The following is a 24,934-nucleotide window of genomic DNA, read 5'->3' as shown; positions in this document are numbered from 1 at the left end:
GGCTTTACCCTCCGGTTTCACTGTTGATTTTAAACTGACAGAACCAAATGAAAAGATTATAAAAATAGTAAGGCTCTCATTGACCTCCAGATGCTGCAGCAGAGAGTGATTGAAAGATTCACTTTAAGAATGTGGCTCCCGAGAGCAACTGCCTTCAGGCAGACCTGCGGAGGGCAATTCCCTGTACACTTTCCCTCTGGGCCGGGAACAAAATTTCAACCCCAGCAGTGATGGTCTCAGAAAATGACCAGCCCTTGGAAATGATGATGGAGGATGAAAATGCTGTTTCAGCCCTATCTGGAAAAAATTAATTGCCCAAACCCTCCATCCCATTTCCATTATTTATTTTATTATTTATTCATTTATTTATGGCTGTACTAGGCTGAACTAGGCATGCGGGATCCTAGTTCCTGACCAGGGATCCAACCCCATGCCGTGGAAGTGTGGAGTCCTTTCCACTGGACCACCAGGGAACTCCCCCCACTTCCGTTACTGATGACAGTTAAACTCTGTTAGAGATGCAAGCCTCAACTGGGAAGGCTCTGTGCAGCTCTTGGGGCCCATGGAGCTCCAGTGATTCTCAGTTGCAGATCTTGGAGCCCCCAAGATCCTCGCAGCTCTCAGGGCCCATGGATGCCTGTGATTCTCAGAGGAGGGGCTTGTGCCCACAGGGAGGGAGAGAGGGACTTCCAGACCCATGGGGGCTCAGTGACCCTGTTTTCATATTTAAATTCTCAACTTCAGTGGTTAAAGGAAGGGTTGGTCTTTATTGTTGTTTTTTTATAAGACTTAATATTTTGAAAATTTACATAGATCAGTACCTTGCAATAACTTATAATGGAAAGGAATCTGAAAAACAATATATATATATATGTGTATATAAAACTGAATTACTTTGCTATACACTAGAAACTAACAACACTGTAAATCATAAATACTTCAGTAAAAAAAAATATAGTCTCTGTAAATAGTTTAAAATACAGACGACATAAGGAAAATAAAAATCACCTAAAATTCTATCCAAACAATTTTTTTTTTTCATAGAAATGTTTGAGGTTTGTTCCCCAAATCTCCTGAGAGGACTCAACTCCATTTCCCATGTCTCTACCCTGGGTGATCCCAGGTGACCAGCTGTGTGGACCACTGGCTTGGTGAGAAACAACCCAGTGAGACAGGGCCTGTCCCCACCTCTCCTGCTCTTGGTCAGGGCAGTGAGAGGGAACACCCCTCCCACAGACACACATCAAGCCCTAACCTTGACCCTGACCTCCAGGCCTGAGCTCACAGACCACTGGGTCCTGAAGCTCAGGCAGGAGAGGGAACAAGTGCCAGGGCAGGACAAGCCCTCACCTCTGCCAGGAAGACCCAGAATGATATGGAACACAAGTTCAGTGCCCTGAGCTTCAGTCTCCCTTCACTGGCTGTGGAATCCGCCCACACCTTAAATCTCTCCAATTTTAATCTGTAGAATTGCAATTATAATATACATGGGCTTATCAGATGAGACAGTGTATATGAAACGGCTTCACCAACTGGCCAAGTGCTGTAAAAGCACAAAGAACCAGAGTCAGCACTGTGGTGGGTTTGGTGGGCGGAACCCCACAGGCACTGCAGACTTGGGAAGGGGTTTGGATGCTCTCCTGGGCAGGGCCCAGATGGTATCCTGCCGGCTTCCTCTTTAAGACAGGGAAGGGGACCCATGATTGCCTTTGTCTCAGCCTCAACACTAGCTTAATAACAGAGCTATTTGTGGAGCAGTAACCCTGTGCCCAGCACCGGCCTGAGCATTTTACACACATGATCTCCTTTTCTTCTCCCAGCATCTCTGTGGGATAGGTATTATGCTTACAGAGAGGTTAGGGCTTCCCTGGTGGCTCGGTGGTAAAGAGTCCGGCAGCCAAAGCAGGAGTTTGATTCCTGGGTTGGGAAGATCCCCTGGAAAAAGAAATGGCAACCCACCCCAGTATTCTTGCCTGGGAAATCCCATGGACAGAGAAGCCTGATGGACTTCTTAAGTAAGTAACTTAAGAAGTAACTTAAATTAAGTAACTTGCCCAAGGCCGCACAGCTTAGTCAGTGGCAGAGCTGGGGTTCCCACACAGCTTATCTCATTCTTAAGTTAGTGCTCTTAGCCCGTTGGCTAGAGCACCTCTTTGATTCCCATTATGATCTGTGTCCTAAGACAGAGGGAAGAAGTGGGTCAGCTGCTTGATGGTACTGCCCATGCCTCTGCTCCTCCTTGGAGAAGGGCCTGGCAACCCACTCCAGTATTCTTGCCTGGAGAATCCCACAGACAGAGGAGCCTGGCGGGCTGCAGTCCATGGGGTCGCAAGACTTGGACACGACTGAGCACCTAAACCACCACCACTGCTCCTCCTGGGAGGGAAGACGGAAACCGAAGCAGGCAGGGCAGAGAGTGGGAGCACCATTCCAGGGCCCAGGGCAGAGTATTTTCCCCTCAGCTGTCCCCTGTCTCCTGAAGACACCAAGGCAGAGCTCCTTCCACACCCTTCACTGGTCTTAAGGTCACAGGAAGTCCTTCTTTGTGCCTAACTTGGCCAGCCTCTTGGCCCAGCCTAGACCCAGCTGCTCTGTCTCTGCTCTCTGGGGAGATGGAGAATTATTCTGTCCTAATCATGATAGTCTTCCTTCTGCCAAATTCACAGGCCTACTTAAAGCCACTCCTCCTTCGATCTTTAGAGGGGTTGGCTTCCCATCACCCATCTGGTTTGCAGGCCCTATGGAGAGACTGGCAGACACCTCCTGGGGACTGGCTGCAGTTCCTGGCTCCCCTGCAGGTTAAGGACAGGGCTGGCCTATGGAGCAGCCTTGTCCCAATGAAGAGGGTCAGATCACAGTGCTAGGAGCACAAGACGTTTGGTCAATCTTCCTTTATAGCGTCACCAACTCAGTGGGCATGAATTTGAACAAACCCTGGGAGGTAGCAAAGAATGGAGCCTGGTGTGCTACAGTCCATGATGTTGCAAAGACTCAGACATGATTAGCGACCAAACAACAAGTGCGATGCTTCCTTAATGATATACAATGAGAAATATACCTGTAGGTGATAAGAAAGTTAGATGGAAGACAAGCACTTCCATTTATTGAGTACTAAGTATATGTCGTGAACTTGGGCTGATCCCTTTATACATGTTACAGTATGTAATCCTCACATCCCCCAAGCTGGACCTTTTTTTTAAAACCTGTTTTACAGATGAGGAAGATGAGACATAATAGAAGTTAAATATCTTGTCACTGGATGGCCAAATTTGTTGAGGAGCTGAGGTCAAACTGGTTCTGTTTTGCCCCAAAGACTGGGCTCCAAACTCCTCAGCACACTGTCCCATTACCTTGCAAGAAACTCAAGCACTTAAATACACGTTAGGAATAGCACTGGCTTCTCTCTACTGTCTCCATCCGTTAATATCTAAACCAAATAGAAAACAGATTTCTTTATGGCTACTCTGTAGGGTTTAGCACTTTCCTTTCAGACTACTTCTTAAACAGGGTTGGCTTTTTATTGTCTGAACATTTCAAAATACAGCTGGACAAACCCATACCATTTGAGTCAATTAGATGGTGGTTTCTTCCCTGGCTAGCATTTACTGAGCACTTAATTTAGGTCAGGCACTTTGTATTAATTAAATTTATTTAGTTCTCATAAGAACCTGAGTTAGGCAGTGTCATTGTGAGGTAGTGCAATCAGGTGGTTAAAGCACTTGATTCTTAAAATCAGGTTACCTGCCCTCCTACTGGTTAGCTGTGTGACTGGGCAGGCTAGTCACTTAACCCCTCTGTGCCCAGTTTCCTCACTTGTAAAATGATTTAAATGATCACCAAGGGAGAGTTGTAAGGCTTATTAATGGGAAAAACATATGTAAAGTATTTGGAATAATGCCTGGCATTAATAATAAGCATTAGTTACTACAGACCCACTCTATGGTATGGACACTGGAAGGAGGTAGCTTGCCCAGCTGAACTGGGAGAGCTGATATTTTAACCCAGTGAGTCGAACGCCAGGACCCTTTCTTCTAACCACTACCACCCCTTAGTAGCCCCAATCCCTTCACTTTTTAAAGCTGCTTAAATGAGGTATAATTTATACACCATGAAATTCATTCAATGACTTTTCCTAAATGTATAGAGTTGCACAGATCACCGCAATCAAGTTTAGAATATCTCTATTATCACAGAAAGATCCCTTCTGCCCATTTGCATTTATTTCCCTTTCCACACTTTGCAACCCCATGGACTGTATAATCCATGGAATTCTCCAGGCCAGAATACTGGAGTGGGTGGCCTTTCCCTTCTCCAGGGGATCTTCCAAACCCAGGGATCGAACCCAGGTCTCCCTCATTGAAGGCAGACTCTTTACCAGCTGGGCCACAAGGGAAGCCCAAGAATACTGTAGTTCCCTTGTGGCTAAGCTGGTGAAAAATCTGCTGGGTTCGATCCCTGAGTTGGGAAGATCCCCTGGAGAAGGGAACAGCTACCCAGTCCAGTATTCTGGCCTGGAGAATTTCATGGACTATTCCATGGGATTGCAGAGTCTGAGTGACTTTCACTTTCACCTTCTCACTCCCAGCCCCAGGCAACCACTCATCTGCTCTCTGTCTCTATGGATTTGCCCTTTGGGGACATTTCATAGAAATGGAATCATACTTTATACTCTACAGTAGATATACTATACTATATATATAGTATACACATACTATATGTGGTCATGTGTCTGGCTTCTTTCCCTTTGTGTGATGTTTTTGAGGTTCATCCAGTTTGCAATTTGCTTATCAGTTGATCGTTGCATTTTGATAATGATTAGTATTCCATTGTATGGATAGACCACATTTTGTTTACCTATTTACTAGCTAAGAAACATTTAGATTGTTTCCAGCATTTGGCTATTATGAATATCTTTTACGTTTTTGATAATTCACTGTGAAAAATTCTCAAACACAGTGAAACGCCACAGAGCCATCAATCAGCTTCAACATTTAGTATTAACATTTATCACCATTGTTTCATCTAGACCTCTCCCAGAAAACGTCATTGCCTTCTTTAACTTCTTCCTTTAATCATATGAAGTTTTATTCAATTTTAATAAGTTATATATTCATAAGATTCTAAGATCAAAGAGAATGAAAAGATATACAGTGAAACGTTTCATTCTGGAAAGTTCTATTCCCCATCTGTTCAGCTGTGCCCTCCAGCTTCTGTTATTTTCATGTATTCTTCTAGAATGCATATGTAGGAAAATAGGAATATGTAGTCTTTGCCTACGTTTTCTATAAATGGTAGCATGTTTAATACTATTTTGTACTTTGGTGGTTTTAACTTAATAATATAGCTTCAAAATCTTTTCATATCAGAATATAGATAGTTTCCTTATTATTGTGTCTTTATTTTTATAGCTTCATACTATTCCATTGTATGGCTGTACCATAGCTTAGACAAACAGCCACCTACTGGTAGACATTTGGGCTGTTTCCAGTTTTTAACCTTCAAAGACAATGCCATGGCCTGTAAACTTGTATATCCATCATTTCTGACTTACACAGAATATCTATAGATTTCTGAAACTGAATTGCTGGACCAGACAGTGTATTACATTTGTAGCATTTGTAATTTTCATTGATTTGTCCTGTTTGACAGTTGTACCATTTCACAACTACCAGCAATCTATGCAAGTATTTCAACCCCATTGCCTCACCAACAGCACGTTACACAGTTTTTAACCTTTTACCTAATAGTTGCTTATAAGCTCTTGCTTCATTTTCTTTCTTTCTTTCTTGTCTTTCTTGTTTTCTTTCGTTTATACGTTTTTTGTTAAGAATTTTAAAATTATATTTTATTTTTAAATTTTTTTTACTTTACAATATTGTATTGGTTTTGCCATACATCAACATGAATCCACCACGGGTATACACGTGTTCCTCATCCTGAACCCCCTTCCCACCTCCTTCCCCATACCATCCCTATGGGTCATCCCAGTGCACCAGCCCCAAGCATCCTATATCATGCATTGAACCTGGACTGGCAATTCGTTTCATATGATATTATACATGTTTCAGTGCCATTCTCCCAAATCATCCCACCCTCTCCCTCTCCCACAGAGTCCAAAAGACTGTTCTTTACATCTGTGTCTCTTTTGCCGTCTTGCATACAGGGTTATCATTACCATCTTTCTAAATTCCATATATATGTGTTAGTATACTGTATTGGTGTTTCTCTTTCTGGCTTACTTCACTCTGTATAATAGGCTCCAGTTTCATCCACTTCATTAGAACTGATTCAAATGCATTCTTTTTTATGGCTGAGTGGAAGGAATGATGCTAAAGCTGAAACTCCAGTACTTTGGCCACCTCATGAGAAGAGTTGACTCACTGGAAAAGACTGATGCTGGGAGGGATTGGGGGCAGGAGGAGAAGGGGACGACAGAGGATGAGATGGCTGGATGGCATCACTGACTCGATGGATGTGAGTCTGAGTGAACTCCGGGAATTGGTGATGGACAGGGAGGCCTGGCGTGCTGCAATTCATGGGGTCGCAAAGAGTCGGACACGACTGAATGACTGAACTGAACTGAACTGAATACTCCATTGTGTACATGTACCACAGTTTTCTTATCCATTCATCTGCTGATGGACATCTAGGTTGCTTCCATGTCCTGGCTATTATAAACAGTTCTGTGATGAACACTGGGGCACATGTGTCTGTTTCAGTTCTGGTTTCCTCAGTGTGTATGCCCAGCAGTGGGATTGCTGGGTCGTACGCCAGTTCTTTTTCCAGTTTTTTAAGGAATCTCCACCCTGTTCTCCATAGTGGCTGTACTAGTTTGCATTCCCACCAATAGTTTAAGAGGATTCCCTTTTCTCCACACCCTCTCCAGCATTTATTGCTTGTAGACCTTTTGATAGCAGCCATTCTGACTGGCATGAGATGGTACCTCATTGTGGTTTTGACTTGCATTTCTCTGATAATGAGTGATGTTGAACATCTTTTCATGTGTTTGTTAGCCATCTGTATGTCTTCTTTGGAGAAATGTCTGGTTAGTTCTTTGGCCCATTTTTTGATTGGGTCGTTTATTTTTCTGGAACCGAGCTGCTGGAGTTGCTTGTATATTTTTGAGATTAGTTCTTTGTCAGTTTCTTCATTTGCTATTATTTTCTCCCATTCAGAAGGCTGTCTTTTCACCTTGCTTATTGTTTCCTTTGTTGTGAAGAAGCTTTTAACTTTAATTAGGTCCCATTTGTTTATTTTTGCTTTTATTTCCAATATTCTGGGAGGTGGGTCATAGAGGATCCTGCTGTGATTTATGTCGGAGAGTGTTTTGCATATGTTCTCCTCTAGGAGTTTAATAGTTTCTGGTCTTAAATGTTTAGATCTTTAATCCATTTTGAATTTATTTTTGTGTATGGTGTTAGAAAGAGTTCTAGTTTCATTCTTTTACAAGTGGTTGACCAGTTTTCCCAGCACCACTTGTTAAAGAGATTGTCTTTTCTCCATTGCATATTCTTGCCTCCTTTGTCAAAGATAAGGTGTCCATAGGTGCGTGGATTTATCTCTGGGCTTTCTATTTTGTTCCATTGATCTATATTTCTGTCTTTGTGCCAGTACCATACTGTCTTGATGACTGTGGCTTTGTAGTAGAGCCTGAATTCAGGCAGGTTTATTCCTCCAGTTCCATTCTTCTTTCTCCAGATTGCTTTGGCTATTCGAGGTTTTTTTGTATTTCCATACAAATTGTGAAATTATTTGTTCTAGCTCTGTGAAAAATACCGTTGGTAGCTCGATAGGGATTGCATTGAATGTATAGATTGCTTTGGGTAGTATACTCATTTTCACTATATTGATTCTTCCAATCCATGAACATGGTATATTTCTCCATCTATTAGTGTCCTCTTTGATTTCTTTCACCAGTATTTTATAGTTTCCTATAAATAGGTCTTTTGTTTCTTTAGGTAGATATATTCCTAAGAATTTTTAAATGAATTATTTCCTGCCTAGCTTGTATCATTTTTAAAGCATTTTTTGGGTAACAGTTCTTTGAAATATAATTCACACATTGTATAATTCATCCATTTAAAGTATATTCTTCAATGGTTTTTAGCCTGTAGCTCATTTTTAATGTTTATCTCTAACCTTTTAAAAAAAAAAGCATTTTTTCTAATTACAGAAGTAATACCTGTTCTGTTCAGAAAACTTGAAAAGACAAAAATCAAAGAAAAAAAGAAAGCATAGTGCCATCACCTGAAGATATCCACTGTTACCATTTTAAAATAAATTATTGAAGTATAGTTGATTTACAATGCTGTGTTTAATGTCTGTACAGCAAAGTGACTTGGTTATACATATATATGTATATATATATGAGAGTTGGGATGTATAATGGGAGAAATATATATATATATATATATATATATATATTCTTTCTCATATTCTTTTCCCCTATGTTTATTACAGGATATTGAACATAGTTCTCTGTGCTATATAGTAGGACCTTGTTGTTTATCCATTTGATATATAATAGTTTACATCTGCTAATACCAAAGTCCTAATCTATCCCTCTGCTTCATCCTTGGCAACCACAAGTCTTTGTTCTTTATATCTGTGAATGTGCTTCCCTGATAGCTCAGTTGGTAAAGAATCCACCTGCAATGCAGGAGACCCTGATTCTCCTTTTGTTTCATAGATATGTTCATTTGTGTTATATTTTAGATTCCACAGATAAGTGATATCATGTGTTGTCTTTTGCTTAGTATGATAATCTTTAGGTCCATTCATGTTGCTGCAAATGGCATTATTTCATTCTTTTTAATGATTGAGCAATATTCCATTATACATATGTATATTTTATAGATATGTATATGCTATGCTGTGCTTAGTCACTTAGTTGCATCCGACTCTTTGTGACTCCATGGACGGTAGCCCACCAGGCTCTTCTGTCCGTGGGGATTCTCCAGGCAAGAATACTGGAGTGGAGAGTAATTGGAAATAAAAGCAAAAACAAACAAATGGGACCTAATTAAAGTTAAAAGCTTTTTCACAATGAAGGAAACAATAAGCAAAGTGAAAAGACAGCCTTCTGAATGGGAGAAAATAATAGCAAATGAAGAAACTGACAAAGAACTAATCTCAAAAATATACAAGCAACTCCAGCAGCTCGGTTCCAGAAAAATAAACGACCCAATCAAAAATGGGCCAAAGAACTAACCAGACATTTCTCCAAAGAAGACATACAGATGGCTAACAAACACATGAAAAGATGTTCAACATCACTCATTATCAGAGAAATGCAAGTCAAAACCACAATGAGGTACCATCTCATGCCAGTCAGAATGGCTGCTATCAAAAGGTCTACAAGCAATAAATGCTGGAGAGGGTGTGGAGAAAAGGGAATCCTCTTAAACTATTGGTGGGAATGCAAACTAGTACAGCCACTATGGAGAACAGGGTGGAGATTCCTTAAAAAACTGGAAAAAGCTTTCGGTGGAACCGCCGCCAGGATGCAGATTTTCGTGAAGACCCTGACGGGGAAGACCATCACTCTTGAGGTCGAGCCCTCGGATACAATAGAAAATGTAAAGGCCAAGATCCAGGATAAGGAAGGAATTCCTCCTGACCAGCAAAGACTGATCTTTGCTGGCAAGCAACTGGAAGATGGCCGTACTTTGTCTGACTACAACATTCAAAAGGAGTCCACTCTTCATCTAGTGTTGAGACTTCGTGGTGGCGCTAAGAAAAGGAAGAAGTCTTACACCACTCCCAAGAAGAACAAGCATAAGAGAAAGAAGGTTAAATTGGCTGTTCTGAAATACTATAAGGTGGATGAGAATGGCAAAATCAGTCGCCTTCGCCGGGAGTGTCCCTCAGATGAATGTGGTGCTGGAGTTTTTATGGCCAGTCACTTCGACAGACATTATTGTGGCAAATGTTGTCTGACCTATTGTTTCAACAAACCGGAAGACAAGTAATTGTACATTGGTTAATAAACATATGAGCTAACATTAAAAAAAAAAAAACTGGAAAAAGAACTGGCGTATGACCCAGCAATCCCACTGCTGGGCATACACACTGAGGAAACCAGAACTGAAACAGACACGTGTGCCCCAATGTTCATCACAGAACTGTTTATAATAGCCAGGACATGGAGGCAACCTAGATGTCCATCAGCAGACGAATGGATAAGAAATCTGTGATACATATACACAATGGAGTATTACTCAACCATTAAAAAGAATGCATTTGGATCAGATCTAATGAGGCGGATGAAACTGGAGCCTATTATACAGAGTGAAGTAAGCCAGAAAGAAAAACACCAATACAGTATACTAATGCATATGTATGGAATTTAGAAAGATGGTAATGATGGCCCTGTATGCGAGACAGCAAAAGAGACACAGATGTAAAGAACAGTCTTTTGGACTCTGTGGGAGAAGGTGAGGGTGGGATGATCTGAGAGAATAGCATTGAATCATGTTTATTATCATATGTGAAACAGATCACCAGTTCAGGTTCAATTCATGAGACAGAGTGCTCAGGGCTGGTGCAGTGGGATAACCCAGAGGGATGGGATAGAGAGGGAGGTGTGAGCGAAGTTCAAGATGGGGAGCACATGTACACCCATGGCTGATTCATGTCAATGTATGGCAAAAACCACTACAGTATTATAAAGCAATTAGCCTCCAATTTAAAAAAATTAATTAAAAAAAAAAAGAATACTGGAGTGGGTTGCTATGCCCTCCTCTGGGGGATCTTCCCAACCCAGGGATAGAACTCAATTATCCCACATTGCAGGCAGATTCTTTCCTGTCTGAGCCACCAGGGAAAAGCCCAAGAATAATGGAGTGGGTAGCCTATCCTTTCTCCAGGGGATCTTCCTGACGCAGGAATTGAACCAGGGTCTCCTGAATTGCAGGTGGATTCTTCACCAGCTGAGCTACCAGGGAAGCCCATGTATGTATGTATGTATGTATATATGTGTGTATATATATATATATCTCACATCTTTTTTTTCCCCGTTCATCTGTCAGTGGACATTTAAATTGTTTTCTTGTCTTGGCTATTGTAATAGTACTGCTATGTATGTAGGGATGCATGTATCTTTTCAAATTATAGTTTTGTCTGGGTGGGAGTGGGATTTCTGGATCTTATGGCAACTCAGTTTTTTGAGGAACCTCCATATTATTTTCCATTGTTAACATTTTTAAAAAATAAAAATGATGCCTAATGTATATACTGTGCTGGGATTTGCTTTTATCATTCTCAGTTCTTTTATTTTTTTAATATAAATTTATTTACTTTAATTGGAGGTTAATTACTTTACAATATTGTATTGGTTTTGCCATACATCAACATGAATCCGCCACGAGTGTACACATGTTCCCCATCCTGAACCCCCCTCCCCTCAGTTCTTTTAAGTCTCTCAATTATGTCTTCAATATTCTAGGTCTGTTAATCAATGTAATTATCATTGATGATGCTAACAATAGCAGTAATAAACACAGTACTCTTTACTTACTCTGAGATTGCTGTGTGCCAGACACTTGTGTATTGCATACTTTATGGGCTCAACCTCAATTAACTCTGGAAATAATTTGGTGACCTTGGTACAATGCTTGTGTTTTACAGCTGAAAAACCGAAGGTTCAGAGAGGTTAAGTAATTTGCCTAATGTTAAACAGGTAGCAAGTGAAGGAGCTGAGGCTTGAACTCCTATCTGTATACTGCAAAGTTCCTGGTCACTATACTATACTTCAGATTAAAGATGCTCAGGACTAATCCCTGTTTGGGGAACTAAGATTACACATGCTGCAGGGCAGCTAAGCCCATGGGCTGCAAGGAAGATTCCAAATGCTGCAACTAAGACTCAAAGCAACCAAAAGTAAAATAAATAAATAGATATTTAAATAAATAAATAAATAATATCTGTGATAGGTTTTTTTTAAAAAAGAAAGACATTCAGGACTGGTTCAAACAGCTTCTCTTGGGACCAGTCAGGAGGACCCAGGGGTTCCAACGTCGCAAGAACAGCCTTGGGGCCCACAAGCACACTCTGTTCAGGGCAGGGTTGTCCCAGCCTCAGTGCCTTCACCTTCCTTTGCAGGATTTTCTCCTGCCTCTGTGTGATCGATCCCCTCTCAGCCCCTGGAGGGCCCCTCCTTCCTTGAGCTTTCAGAAAGAGAGTCGAGGGTGTACCAAGTGTTGCTGGAGAAATGGCTACATCATAAGAAATCTGGGGACCCTGCTGGCACAAGTTATTTCCAGCTCCCCCAGCCTCAGCCTGTTGGTGAAAAATTATAGGGCTTCCCAGGTGGCTCAGTGGGCAAAGAATCTACCTGCAATGCAGGAGATACAGGTTTGATCCCTGGGTCAGGAAAATCCCCTGGGGGAGGGCATAACCCACTCCAGTATTCTTACCTGAAGAATTCCATGGACAGAGGAGCCATGGGACAGAGGAGGGCTACAGTCCATTGGGTCACAAAGACTCGGACACAACTGAGGCAACGGAGCACGAGGAACAGTTACAAAAGCACTGAGTTCAGCACCTCATAAACCCCTTTGCGTCCCCCTTTTTGACTTCCCACGTCCCCCCACCATGCTCCAGCCTCTCAGGCACTTTTGGGGTATCTTCCCCTGGGTTCACCGAGCCAAATAGCCCGCAGGAGGCTTGTAACTGTTAGCTTGAACAGCAGGCTGGCTGCTTGGTTGCCATGGCAACAGCTGTTGTGAGTAAGTGGTCTTTGTGGCAGAAGATTTAATTTAATAAACTAAATTTGGGGGCCCAGTGGGAAGATCTGGTACAGGCTTTATTGGGTATCTTCTGTGGCGCTTGGCTGCGGCAGGGGGTATGCCGGAAAAGGGCTGGAAGCTTTTGTGCTGCAGAGGTAGGCCCGGGGATGAGAGCTACATCCTGTGTCGTCAGACACCCTGAGACTCCACTCTCCGCATCACCTAGGAGTGTGTCTGGCCAAGGTCTTGCACTGCTGCTTCCAGCTAGGAGGTATTGAAACAGCCTTCCCTTGGGGAACAACCAGAAAATCTGGACGAAGCATGCAGGACTTCTGTGCGAGGTCGAGACCGAGGTGGACAGGGCGGGTGTCCACCCCAAGGACCCATCTCAGTGTGGGCAGCAACCCTGGGGAAGCAACATGCTGTTTCTGTGCTACTATTGAAATAACAAAACTGGAAAGAGTTGTCTGTGCTTCCGTTCTTTCTTGATCCACTTCAGTCAGGTTTTTGTTCCTACTATTCCTCCGAAACGCTCTTGTCAAGGTCACCGAGGACCTCCATGTGACTAGTGTTAGTTGCTCAGTCGTGTCAGATTCCTTTCTGTGACCCCATGGACGGTAGCCCCTCCAGGTTCCTCTGTCTGTAGGAGTCTGAAGGCAAGAATACTGGAGTGGGCTGCCATTCCTTTCTCCAGGGGATCTTCCCGATCCAGGGATTGGACCCAGGTCTCCTACATTGCAGGCAGATTCTTTACCGTCTGAGCTACCAGGGAAGCCCCCCATGTGACTAGATCGCATTGTTAATGCCCAGTCCTCATCCTTCTTTTCTGTCAGCTGCTTTTGACACTGTCAGTCACTCTCTTTACCTTGTCACCCGGCCTCTGAGAGACCACACTCCACAGGCCATTCCCTCCCCTCTCTGTGCTGCGGCTTCCTCCTCCCTGACCCTTAAACTTTGGAGGGCCAGGGCTCAGGGCTTGGTCCTCTTGTTTATTCTGTCTTCTCTGGCTCTCTAAGGGATCTTGCCTAGACTCCTAAGTTCCCGGGAAACTGGCTCTGAGCCAGATATTTGCATGCTGGAAGTGCCTGGGGACCAACACCTGTGGGGGAGTGAGGGATGCTGGGAGCACAGAGAGAGAAGTTGAACCGTGATGCTCTTGCAGCAAAGGCTTGAGCTAACAGGGGCTGGGATCTGGGGAGTATCAGGTACTGTGCTTTGGAGAAATTATCTCAGTGAATTCTCATAAAGCCGTCATGTAGCAGATTCTGTCATTGTCCCCATTCTGCAGGTACAGAGGTTGAGGCTGGGTGAAGTTATCCAAAGTGCCCACTACGAGGATCTGGGACTCAGCTCCAGGTTGACTGCCTCCCAGAACCCTACATAGAGCCTCTAAAGAAAAAAGCATATTGAATACTCTTGAGCCAGGTCCTTGGTGGCCCTGCCAGAGCCCACAGCCCTGCCACTTACTCCCCTCACCACTGACATCCTAGAATGCACCCCTGCAGGGCTCCCAGGGCTTGTCCCCAGAACCTGTCACCTTTCTGAAAAGGGATACATCCCTCTGGGGATCTGGGGCAATACTTGAGGCCCACAAAGCTGTGGGAGTCTCCTGCTTCATTTGCAGATGCGAAGCTGGTTTTAGAAAAGGCAGAGGAACCAGAGGTCAAATTGCCAACATCCGCTGGATCATGGAAAAAGCAAGAGAGTTCCAGAAAAACATCTATTTCTGCTTGATTGACTATGCCAAAGCCTTTGACTGTGTGGATTACAATAAAGTGTGAAAAATTATGATAGAGATGGGAATACCAGACCACCTGACCTGCCTCTTGAGAAACCTATATGCAGGTCAGGAAGCAACAGTTAGAACTGGACATGGAACAACAGACTGGTTCCAAATAGGAAAAGGAGTATATCAAGGCTGTATATTATCACCCTGCTTATTTAACTTCTATGCAGAGTATATCAGGAGAAACGCTGGGCTGGAAGAAGCACAAGCTGGAATCAAGATTGCCGGGAGAAATATCAATCACCTCAGATATGCAGATGACACCACCCTTATGGCAGAAAGTGAAGAGGAACTAAAAAGCCTCTTGATGAAAGTGAAAGAGGAGAGTGAAAAAGTTGGCTTAAAGCTCAACATTCAGAAAACTAAGATCATGGCATCTGGTCCCATCACTTCATGGGAAATAGATGGGGAAACAGTGGAAACAGTGTCAGACTTTATTTTTTTGGGCTCCAAAATCACTGCAGATGGTGATTGCATCCATGAAATTAAAGGACACTTACTCCTTGGAAGAAAAGTTATGACCAACCTAGATAGCATATTCAAAAGCAGAGACATTACTTTGCCAACAAAGGTCCGTCTAGTCAAGGCTATGGTTTTTCCAGTGGTCGTGTATGGATGTGAGAGTTGGACTGTGAAGAAAGCTGAGCACCAAAGAACTGATGCTTTTGAACTGTGGTGTTGGAGAAGACTCTTGAGGGTCCCTTGGACTGTAAGGAGATCCAACCAGTCCATCCTAAAGGAGATCAGTCCTGGGTGTTCTTTGGAAGGACTGATGTTAAAGCTGAAACTCCAATACTTTGGCCACCTCATGCGAAGAGTTGACTCATTGGAAAAGACTCTGATGCTGGGAGGGGTTGGGGGCAGGAGGAGAAGGGGACGACAGAGGATGAGATGGCTGGATGGCATCACTGACTCGATGGACAAGAGTTTGAGTGAACTCTGGGAGCTGGTGATGGACAGGGAGGCCTGGCGTGCTGCAATTCATGGGGTCACAAAGAGTTGGATATGACTGAGCGACTGAACTGAACTGAACTGAGAAGTTTGTGCCTACTTCCTGTATTATAGAAAAATAATGTCCTAGCTCCTAAATCTTTGAATGAATGGAAGATGCTATGTGACTATTTCATATCTTTGTGTGTCCTTGGCTGGACTACCTCATATTCTTGAGGTTCACGAGCCCTCCTTTGATAGGCATAGACCTCCCTCTTTACTTAATACATGCGGGCTCTGAGAATGAGGGCAGGTGGGCAGATTTTCCCTTCCCCTAGCTAGTCCTGGAGCAAGTGAACCCCTCCTTCCATTCTTCTTTCCTTTCTTCCCTTATCTCCAGGCACTGTGCCTCCCTCTGCCCTGGGCTGGCTGCTGAGAACCTCCAGCTTTTTGGTGTGACTGTCAGGTTGGGGGTAGAGGTGGCAGAGGATGGTGCCGGAGGGGCCTCCCCTGGATTCTGTCCCTAAGACACCAAGGTGGCTGTGTTTCAGGATCTGTTGGAGGAGTTCTTGATTGATGAAAGAATTCAGGCAGCCCCAGAAGCAAAATGAAGGGATGAAGACCCAGGTGGTAGCTTTCAGCACATATGTGTGCAGACTTCAGAGAGGGAAGTTAGGGTGCGACCATGTATCACAAACGGTTCAGAAATTTACCCACAAAAAAAGTCCATGCCAAAATAAGCAAATCTCTAACCTTTGGGTTGAACCTCTTCACCTGCTTAAAGAGCTTTTATGTTTAAAGTAGACACGCATGTGCCACACATAAGCAAGCACGCCTGTGTGTGCACACATACATACATGTAAGTCCTGATGCACGCAAACATGCCCACATCCTCACAACAGCTTGAGCCCATGCATATACATAGGGGCATCTGTGCCACCCAGCAGTATACCTGAGCACACAGACTCCTGCTCAAGCTCAGCTGTGTCTGACTCTTTGCGACCCCATCCACTGTAGCCTGAGCTTCCCCTGTAGGTTAGTCGGTAAAGAATCTGCCTGCAATGCAGGAGACCCAGGTTCGATTCCTCGGTTGGGAAGATTCCCTGGAGAAGGAAATGGCAATCCTCTCCAGTATTCTTGCCTGGAGAATCCCATGGACAGAGGAGCCTGGCGGGCCACAGTCCATGGGGTTGCCAGAGTCGGACACGACTTAGCGACTAAACCACCACCACCACAACCACTGTAGCCTGCCAGGTTCCTCTATCCATGGGATTCTCCAGGCAAGAATACTGGAGAGGATTGCCATTTCCTTCTCTAGGTGATATTCCCAACCCAGGAATCAAACCCCCATCTCCTGTTTTGGCAGGTGGATTCTTTACCACTGAGCCACCTGGAAAGCCGGTACACAGACATATGCACCCAGGTACTCATACAAATATATAGACTCGGGATGGAAACTCTGCCTAGAGTAAAGCCATTCTCTCCTTTGCTATCTCTGGAGTCACTAGGGATCGGAGTGACATTCTCTGATCTCTCAGAAAGCTATTCTTGCTTTTGTCCACTCAGAGTCCAGGGTGACGTTTGAAGTCTGAAGGAGAAGCTTGGCATGTGGATGTGGGGGATGGTCATAGAGCACCTGTGGACTGTTCAGATCATCCGCTGTGGGGCTGGAGGGAGGGAGGGTGGGCTGCCTCCAGAGGCCATCTCCTGGGTTTCACTGGCTTCTGAAGTCCTGGGTGTCAGTTTGGGGTCCATGGGAGGAGGGCTGAGGACTAGGCTCTTGGTGGGTGGGGGAAGCTGGAAGTGGAGGAGGTGGCTGGTACTCTGGAGACCCTGGGGTGGTGTCTTTCCCAGACAGGGGAAGGAAGGAGTGACTGCTCAGTAGCAGAGGCCGAGGGCATTGGGAGGCTCAACCTGAGAATGCCAATGATCAGTGCTTGGTTTTAGGGCTGTGGGCTGTGCCCCAAACCTTGGTCCAACTGGAGGATACAGGAAGGACTGGAGCTTGGTGTGTGTGTGTGTGTGTGTGTGTGCACGCACGCGCGCTCAGTAGTTCAGTTCTGTTCAACTCTTTGTGACCCCATGGACTGTAGCCCGTCAGGTTCCTCTGTCCATGGGATTTTCCAGGCAAGCATATTGGAGTGGGTTACCATTTCATTCTCCAGGGGATCTTCCCAACCTAGGGATCGAACTCAAGTCTCCTGCATTTGCTGACAGATTCTTTATCACTGTGCCACTGGGGAAGCCCCCAGAGCTTGGTAGAGCCTCCAAAAGAACAAGAGCAGCTTCCCCCAGTGGCTTCCCTGGGGGAAGGAGGGTCCCACCTGAGAGCTGGGGAACTCCGGCAGCCCTATTTCCACTCCCTCATTCATAGCCTCAGACGAAGTACCTCTGTTTGCTGGGCTTTGTTTTCCTCTGTTGGTCTCTAGGGCAGCAATTTGCTCACATGACTTCATTTAATCCTCCCGGGAGCTGGAGGAGAGTCAGGAACTGTGCCTATTTTACGGCAAGAATGTCAGGTCAGACAGCTCATGAGGGGCAGAATCAAGAATTGAAACCCATATTATTTCTTCTTTAGAAAGGATTATTGATTTTTAAAAGTCACAAAAGCAACATACACCTGTTTTAGCAAGTGCAATGGTACAGAGCTATCTAAAGAAAAAGTTAAAATTCTCTCTTCCTGCCCTTTCTCCCTACCCTACTCCAATCCCATCTCCCTGAGCCTACATGGAGTTTCCTATTCTTTTCTCTATGGTCATAGAAATGCATACACACGTAGATAGCAAGTTTTCTCTCCCTTGCTCTCTCTTTACAGAGAAACTGAAATCTTACCTTATATGTGATTCCTCAACTTGCTTTTCCCTGTAAAATATTGGGACCATCTCTTCAGGACAGTGTGCTTAGATCTACCGCTCCTTTGGAGTGGCCCTAACAGAAGTTTACCCATTCCCCACTAATAGGCATTTAGGGTGTTTTAAATCTTTGCCAGTATACACAATGCTATAATAAATACTCTTATACATAGGACTTTACACATTCATACTTTTATTTCTGTTGCATGAAGTTCCCAAACTGGGATCACTGGTAAAAGTTTTGTATATTTTGAATTTAAACACACCTTGCCAAATCATTTTCTGCCACCTGGTAGACATGAACACTTCTGCTAGTTGTGTTTCCTGCATCCAGTTATCAGGTCTGGATGTTATTATTCTTTTTGATTTTTGCCCATCTGGTAGATGAAAATGACATGTTGTTTTATTTTTATTTTTTCCCCGTCGGTTGTTTCATATATTCATTGGCAATTTGTATTTCCTCTTTGATGAATTGTCCATATCTATTGCATAGTTATTATTTGGGTTGTCTTTTTCATATTTTCAGAGAATAACTTTTATCTGGTAAGTGTGGAATAAATAGTGAGTTATTAAATCATAGGATATTATTTGTCTTCTGAACTTAATAGTATCTCTGCCATAGGAAAATTCTTAATTTTTATAAAAGCCAATCTATTTACTTTATCCTTAATGACTTAAGGAAGGCTTCCTGCCTTCCAAAAGAATCATCCTCAATGTTCAGTTATTCTAATTTTATTATGTTTTTATTGTTTTTTAACTATTTATATGTAAAAGTCATCTGGAATTAATTGTATCTGTGTTGAAGTGAGGTCTTAATTTTGTTTTCTTCCATGTGAGTAGGCAGTTGTGTCAACACTATCCATGCGAAACTATCTTCCTCACTGCATTAGAATGCTGACATGTCATATACTGAGCTCTCATATGTATTATTTCTAGATTATATTCTGTTCCACTGATCTGCTTGTCTTCTCCTCAGCCAGTGCCATATTGCTTTGATTACAGTGGCTTTAGAGTTAGTTTTAATAACTGGCAAGGCAGACCTGTTCCATTGTTGTCTGTCTTCTTTTGGGGGTCTGGGTGTGGAGACTGGTCTGTTCTAGAGAGGTCAGGGCTCTTTTCAGATGTTTAATCTTTCAAATGAACTTTTAGATCTTTTTGTCAAGATAAAAGCAAAGAGAAAAAAGCACCTGGTGTTCCCACTGGAAGGACATGCATTTTAGTCTCACGTGAGTTTCCAAGCCCATGCCTGCCACAGTATAGGGCTGTTGTAGGCACTTACTGGTCTTGTGATCCTGTGAGTACATAGAAATGAGGTGAAAAAATGAGGCAGCTTTAACCTGAGCTTGGAACTTTCCCTGTGCAGAATATTGTTGTGTTGTTCCCTTGGAAAAGAAACATAAATTCATATTACGTTCATAGCGTTTGGTGATTATGTTTTTGTTTAAAATGTATAATGGATCAGAGATAACTGTGTTGGGTGCCGTGCTTGAAAACAATACCCTGTCCATGCCTCCTTGGGTAGCTGGTTAAGTTGTTTTTTTCTTTTTTTTTTTTTTAAGAGATGCCAAGATGTAGAGTTTTGAGATAGGATGGTTTGCACATTCAACATTCCAATAGCTATTGCCAAATTACCCTTCATGGGGCTGTCCTCCCAGGCTCCCAGCCCTCTCCCTAGACCTTGTCAATTGCCCCCTGCTCCCCCGCCCCCATGCTTGGTTTTCAGGGCCATAAAAGAGGTTGGTTCATGTTATTTAAATAGCTGCTTAAGAGCTATTAAAAGGAGTGGGCGGCAAAGTTGGAGTTGACACAATACTCTGTACTCCGCTCCCACACCCTCTCCCTGCCCCTTTCATCCATGCCAGGGTCACAGATCATACAAAGCAAGAGATACCAACTCTGGATCTCCCCTCCTGGGTTCTTCTTCCTGTCTGAGGAATTCTCTCAACTCTAATGCTTTTCAGCAGCACCCAGGATGCAAGAAGCTCTTCTACATCCCTCTCTCTCTCTCTCTCTCACACGCACACACACTCACACACAGTGCTTTAGCAGTGCTTGCTGTGTGACGGGGCCCTGGGAGTGCTGAGCTACATTCTATCCCTGGCTCTGTCCCTTTTTTCAAAGTCTATATTTAACCAGTTTGGTCCTAAAGGGAATTAGCCAAGTCAGGGCTCCAGTAGTGCCAGAAGCTTGCGATTATGCCAGAGGTTCTGACCTGGAGTCTGAGAATGGACCTCAGGGAGTTTGTGAGCCTCAGAAACCGCCTGCAGCGGTGGCATTTGGGTTCATGTGTTGTTGTTGTTTTTTTTTTTACCACAGCTTCAAGTAGGATCTCAGAGCAGGTATGAGACCACTGCCCCAGAAAGTTGAAGAGCGACTGCCACGGGGACAAAGTAGCTTTGTGAGGAGGTAGGGTAAAGGAGTGGCAATCTAGAGTCTAAAGGAGGGATTCTTAACAAGCAAAGATGCAGCAGGGGGTTGTATGTGGAATTTTCTGTGAGACCTCCTAAGACTAGGATGGAGAGATTTCATTAACTCCCAGAGTTCCTGACTCCAAAATTGAAGAATCACAGATACAGAGGCTTAATAATGTAACATACAAACATCATCTGAGAGGATAGATATTTCTAATAGTAATTTTTTCAAAATGAATGCATTTACTTCAGCATAGAAAACTGAAAAAATCTTCTAGAAATCTAAAAATCACCTATAATCCCAATAGCCAGAGATAATAACTTTTTTTTTTTAAGGATTTTTCCAGCGTCTGGATCTTTCTCTCACGCTCTCTCATCCTCTCTCTTCACATAAGTGCCTGTGTATATGCAAACCTGGGTTTGCCAGGTGGCTCAAAGGATCCACCTGCCAGTGTAGGAGATGGAGGTTTGATCCCTGGGTCGAGAAGATCCCCTGGAGAAGGAAATGGCAACCCACTCCAGTATTCTTGCCTGGAAAATCCCATGGACAGAGGAGCCTAGTGGGCTACAGTCACTGGGGTTGCAAAGAGTCTGACACGAGTCAGCATGAATACATATGCAAGCCTAGAATCATACTGATTTTTAACATGAATTTTTCTACTTATTATTTTAAACCACCATCTCCCATTGTTAAATAGTTTTCTAAAACAGTGTTTTCCAACCTCATTTTGGTAATAGAACCCTTATTTTCAAACCAAATCTTATACAGAAGGCTAAAATATAAAATAAATAAAAGATGAGATGTTCTAGCTAAAGCATAGGGAAAGAAGAAACACAATTTGAAAGCCACTGCTCTAAAAATTACAAGTTTTAATGGCTATGTAGTATTTTATTATATGAATGTGTTAGGGTGGCTAGATTTAGGAAATAAAAATATAAGATATCCAGGTAAATTGGAATTTCAGATAAAAATGAATCATTTTTTATATAACTATTTTTATTGTTCTGGGCAACCTGCATCTTACATGGCAACATTATCACATCTCATTGTTGGACATTTGTATTATTTCCAATGTTTTACTAGTATGAAATATATTGAGCGGTATATCTGTGTACCCATATCTTCATATACTTATTATTTTATATCACCCTAGGATCAGAATTGCTAGACCAAAGGTTGAAAATGTTTTAAAGGCTTTCAATATGTTTGCCAAGTTGTTTTCCCCAAAGGAATGGACTCTGGAGAGCTGTGTATGCAAGCATCATGTTTCAGGAGGTGTTAAACGTGTCCATCCATTTCCAGTGGTGTATATTAGGTGGTCATTCTGCCCCCGCAAGATCCTGAGACAGTAAGGTTCAGAGCTGGCAAGTTTGATCCATGGGGTCTAAAATAAGCCAAAACAGGCTGGTTAGCTCAGTAGCATCTGGGTGCTTGGGGTCAGGGGTCAGGTCTGAGAAGCAGTAGGGTAGAGATGTGCAGGGTTAAAAAAGAAGGACTCTCCATGACAGACTTCACCCAGCAGAAGTAAGGGAAGCTGCCAAGAGCTAGGCCCATTCTAAGGCATTATTTTTAGTAAGCAGCCTTGCGTTCCCTAAAGACAACCATTCTAAGCAGGGGAGAGGCTAGAGGAAAAAGTCTTGAAGTTTTTTTTCTCCATTTGAAAAAGAAAAATTACATAAACATAGTATTAACCAAAAGGATGGAAAATCACCCATAATCTCCCTATCCTAACAAATAGCTGTTTTTATTTTTCAATATGCCTTTCTTGTCAAGCTCCATAATTTTTACATCACTGCAATCACAGAATATACAATTTTTATCCTGCTCTTTCCTCCCATTATTGTACAAGTAATATTCTGTGCTGCTACACAGCTTTCATAGCTAATACTGCTAATGGTATTTTTCTTGATTTCACAGGTAATAATTATTCATTAAGACAAATTAGAACATCTAGATAAACAAAAATGGAATCAATGCACATATTAATTTGTGGCCTGCTTTTTTCACATAATTGTGTATAGTGAACATCTATCCATGTTACAAAAATACATTTCCACAACTTTTAAGATAATTGCAATGTGTTTTATTGAAGGGGTATACGAAAGTTTATTTAACCAATTCCCTATTACTGGAAATTTATGGGATTTTTCTCCACAATTTTGCTATTATAAATGGGATCCTTTCTTAATCATTTCCTTAGGATGGATTTCTAAAATTGAATCATATGTACACATTTTTTTCAGATTTTTGATACATACTGATACGTTTATCTCTAGAAGATTGTACCAGTTTATATGCCCTCTGTTAACATGTAAGAGTATATTTATCTCCCATAGCCTATGACAATTATTATAAATGGTTACCAAATACTCTTTTTAGTTAATAGAACATAATTGACAATCTTTCCCCTGAAAATTTGGACTATATTCAAACTTTCATTCTTATAAATGACTGTCATGAACATCTTTATCTCAGTATTTGTCTATAATTAATAATATGATTGGGGCTTCCCAGGTGGCATTAGTGGTAAAGAACCTGCCTGCCAATGCAGGGGACATAAGAGACACAGGTTCAATCCCTGGGCTGGGAAGGTACCCTGGACAAAAACATGGCAACCCACTTTAGTATTCTTGCCTGGAGAATCCCATAGACAAAAAGGCTTGACGGGTTACAGTCCATAGGGTCACAAAGAATTGAACATGACTAGGGCGACTTTGGCATAGTCAATAAAGCAGAAATAGATGTTTTTCTGGAACGCTCTTGCTTTTTCCATGATCCAGCAGATGTTGGCAATTTGATCTCTGGTTCCTCTGCCTTTTCTAAAACCAGCTTGAACATCAGGAAGTTCATGGTTCACGTATTGCTGAAGCCTGGCTTGGAGAATTTTGAGCATTACTTTACCAGCATGTGAGATGAGTGCAATTGTGTGGTAGTTTGAGCATTCTTTGGCATTGCCTTTCTTTGGGATTGGAATGAAAACTTCCAATCCTGTGGCCACTGCTGAGTTTTCCAAATTTGCTGGCATATTGAGTGCAGCACTTTAACAGCATCATCTTTCAGGATTTGAAACAGCTCAACTGGAATTCCATCACCTCCACTAGCTTTGTTCGTAGGGATGCTTTGCAAGGCCCACTTGACTTCACGTTCCAAGATGTCTGGCTCTAGATTAGTGATCACACCATCATGATTATCTGGGTCGTGAAGATCTTTTTTGTACAGTTCTTCTGTGTATTCTTGCCACCTCTTCTTAGTATCTTCTGCTTCTGTTAGGTCCATACCATTTCTGTCCTTTATCGAACTCATCTTTGCATGAAATGTTCCCTTGGTATCTCTAATTTTCTTGAAGAGATCTCTAGTCTTTCCCATTCTGTTCTTTTCCTCTATTTCTTTGCATTGATCGCTGAAGAAGGCTTTCTTATCTCTTCTTGCTGTTCTCTGGAACTCTGCATTCAGATGCTTATACCTTTCCTTTTCTCCTTTGCTTTTTGCCTCTCTTCTTTTCACAGCTATTTGTAAGGCCTCCCAAGACAGCCATTTTGCTTTTTTGCATTTCTTTTCCATGGGGATGGTCTTGATCCCTGTCTCCTGTACAATGTCATGAACCTCATTCCATAGTTCATCAGCCACTCTATCTATCAGATCTAGGCCCTTAAATCTATTTCTCACTTCCACTGTATAATCATACGGGATTTGATTTAGGTCATGCCTGAATGGTCTAGCGGTTTTCCCTGCTTTCTTCAATTTGAGTCTGAATTTGGTAATAAGGAGTTCATGATCTGAGCCACAGTCAGCTCCCAGTCTTGTTTTTGTTGACTGTATAGAGCTTCTTCATCTTTGGCTGCAAAGAATATAATCAGTCTGATTTCGGTGTTGACCATCTGGTGATGTCCATGTGTAGAGTCTTCTCTTGTGTTGTTGGAAGAGGGTGTTTGCTATGACCAGTGCATTTTCTTGGCAAAACTCTATTAGTCTTTGCCCTGCTTCATTCCGCATTCCAAGGCCAAATTTGCCTGTTACTCCAGGTGTTTCTTGACTTCCTACTTTTGCATTCCAGTCCCCTATAATGAAAAGGACATCTTTTTTGGGCATTAGTTCTAAAAGGTCTTGTAGGTCTTCATAAAACCGTTCAGCTTCAGCTTCTTCAGCGTTGCTGTTTGGGGCATAGACTTGGATAACTGTGATATTGAATGGTTTTCCTTGGAGACGAACAGAGATCATTCTGTCAT

General features: G+C 42.8%; 2 protein-coding genes across 2 annotated transcripts in view; both read left to right on the top strand.

The window, feature by feature from the left end:
- The window catches only part of GALNT16 (polypeptide N-acetylgalactosaminyltransferase 16), a 104,972-nt gene that overhangs the window by 28,479 nt on the left and 51,559 nt on the right, over positions 1 to 24,934 (top strand). The gene's annotated exons all lie outside the window — the stretch shown is intronic.
- Positions 9,491 to 9,995, top strand: LOC138074153 (ubiquitin-ribosomal protein eS31 fusion protein-like). Its single transcript, XM_068966201.1, has one exon. It carries the CDS (start codon positions 9,504 to 9,506, stop codon positions 9,969 to 9,971), a length of 468 nt encoding a protein of 155 aa, XP_068822302.1. The 5' UTR covers positions 9,491 to 9,503; the 3' UTR covers positions 9,972 to 9,995.

Source organism: Capricornis sumatraensis, chromosome 2 (assembly GCF_032405125.1).
Source record: "Capricornis sumatraensis isolate serow.1 chromosome 2, serow.2, whole genome shotgun sequence".
NCBI lineage: Eukaryota > Metazoa > Chordata > Mammalia > Artiodactyla > Bovidae > Capricornis > Capricornis sumatraensis.
The sequence above is the reverse complement of the archived record's forward strand: the minus strand, read 5'-3'. Positions and strand labels throughout refer to the sequence as shown.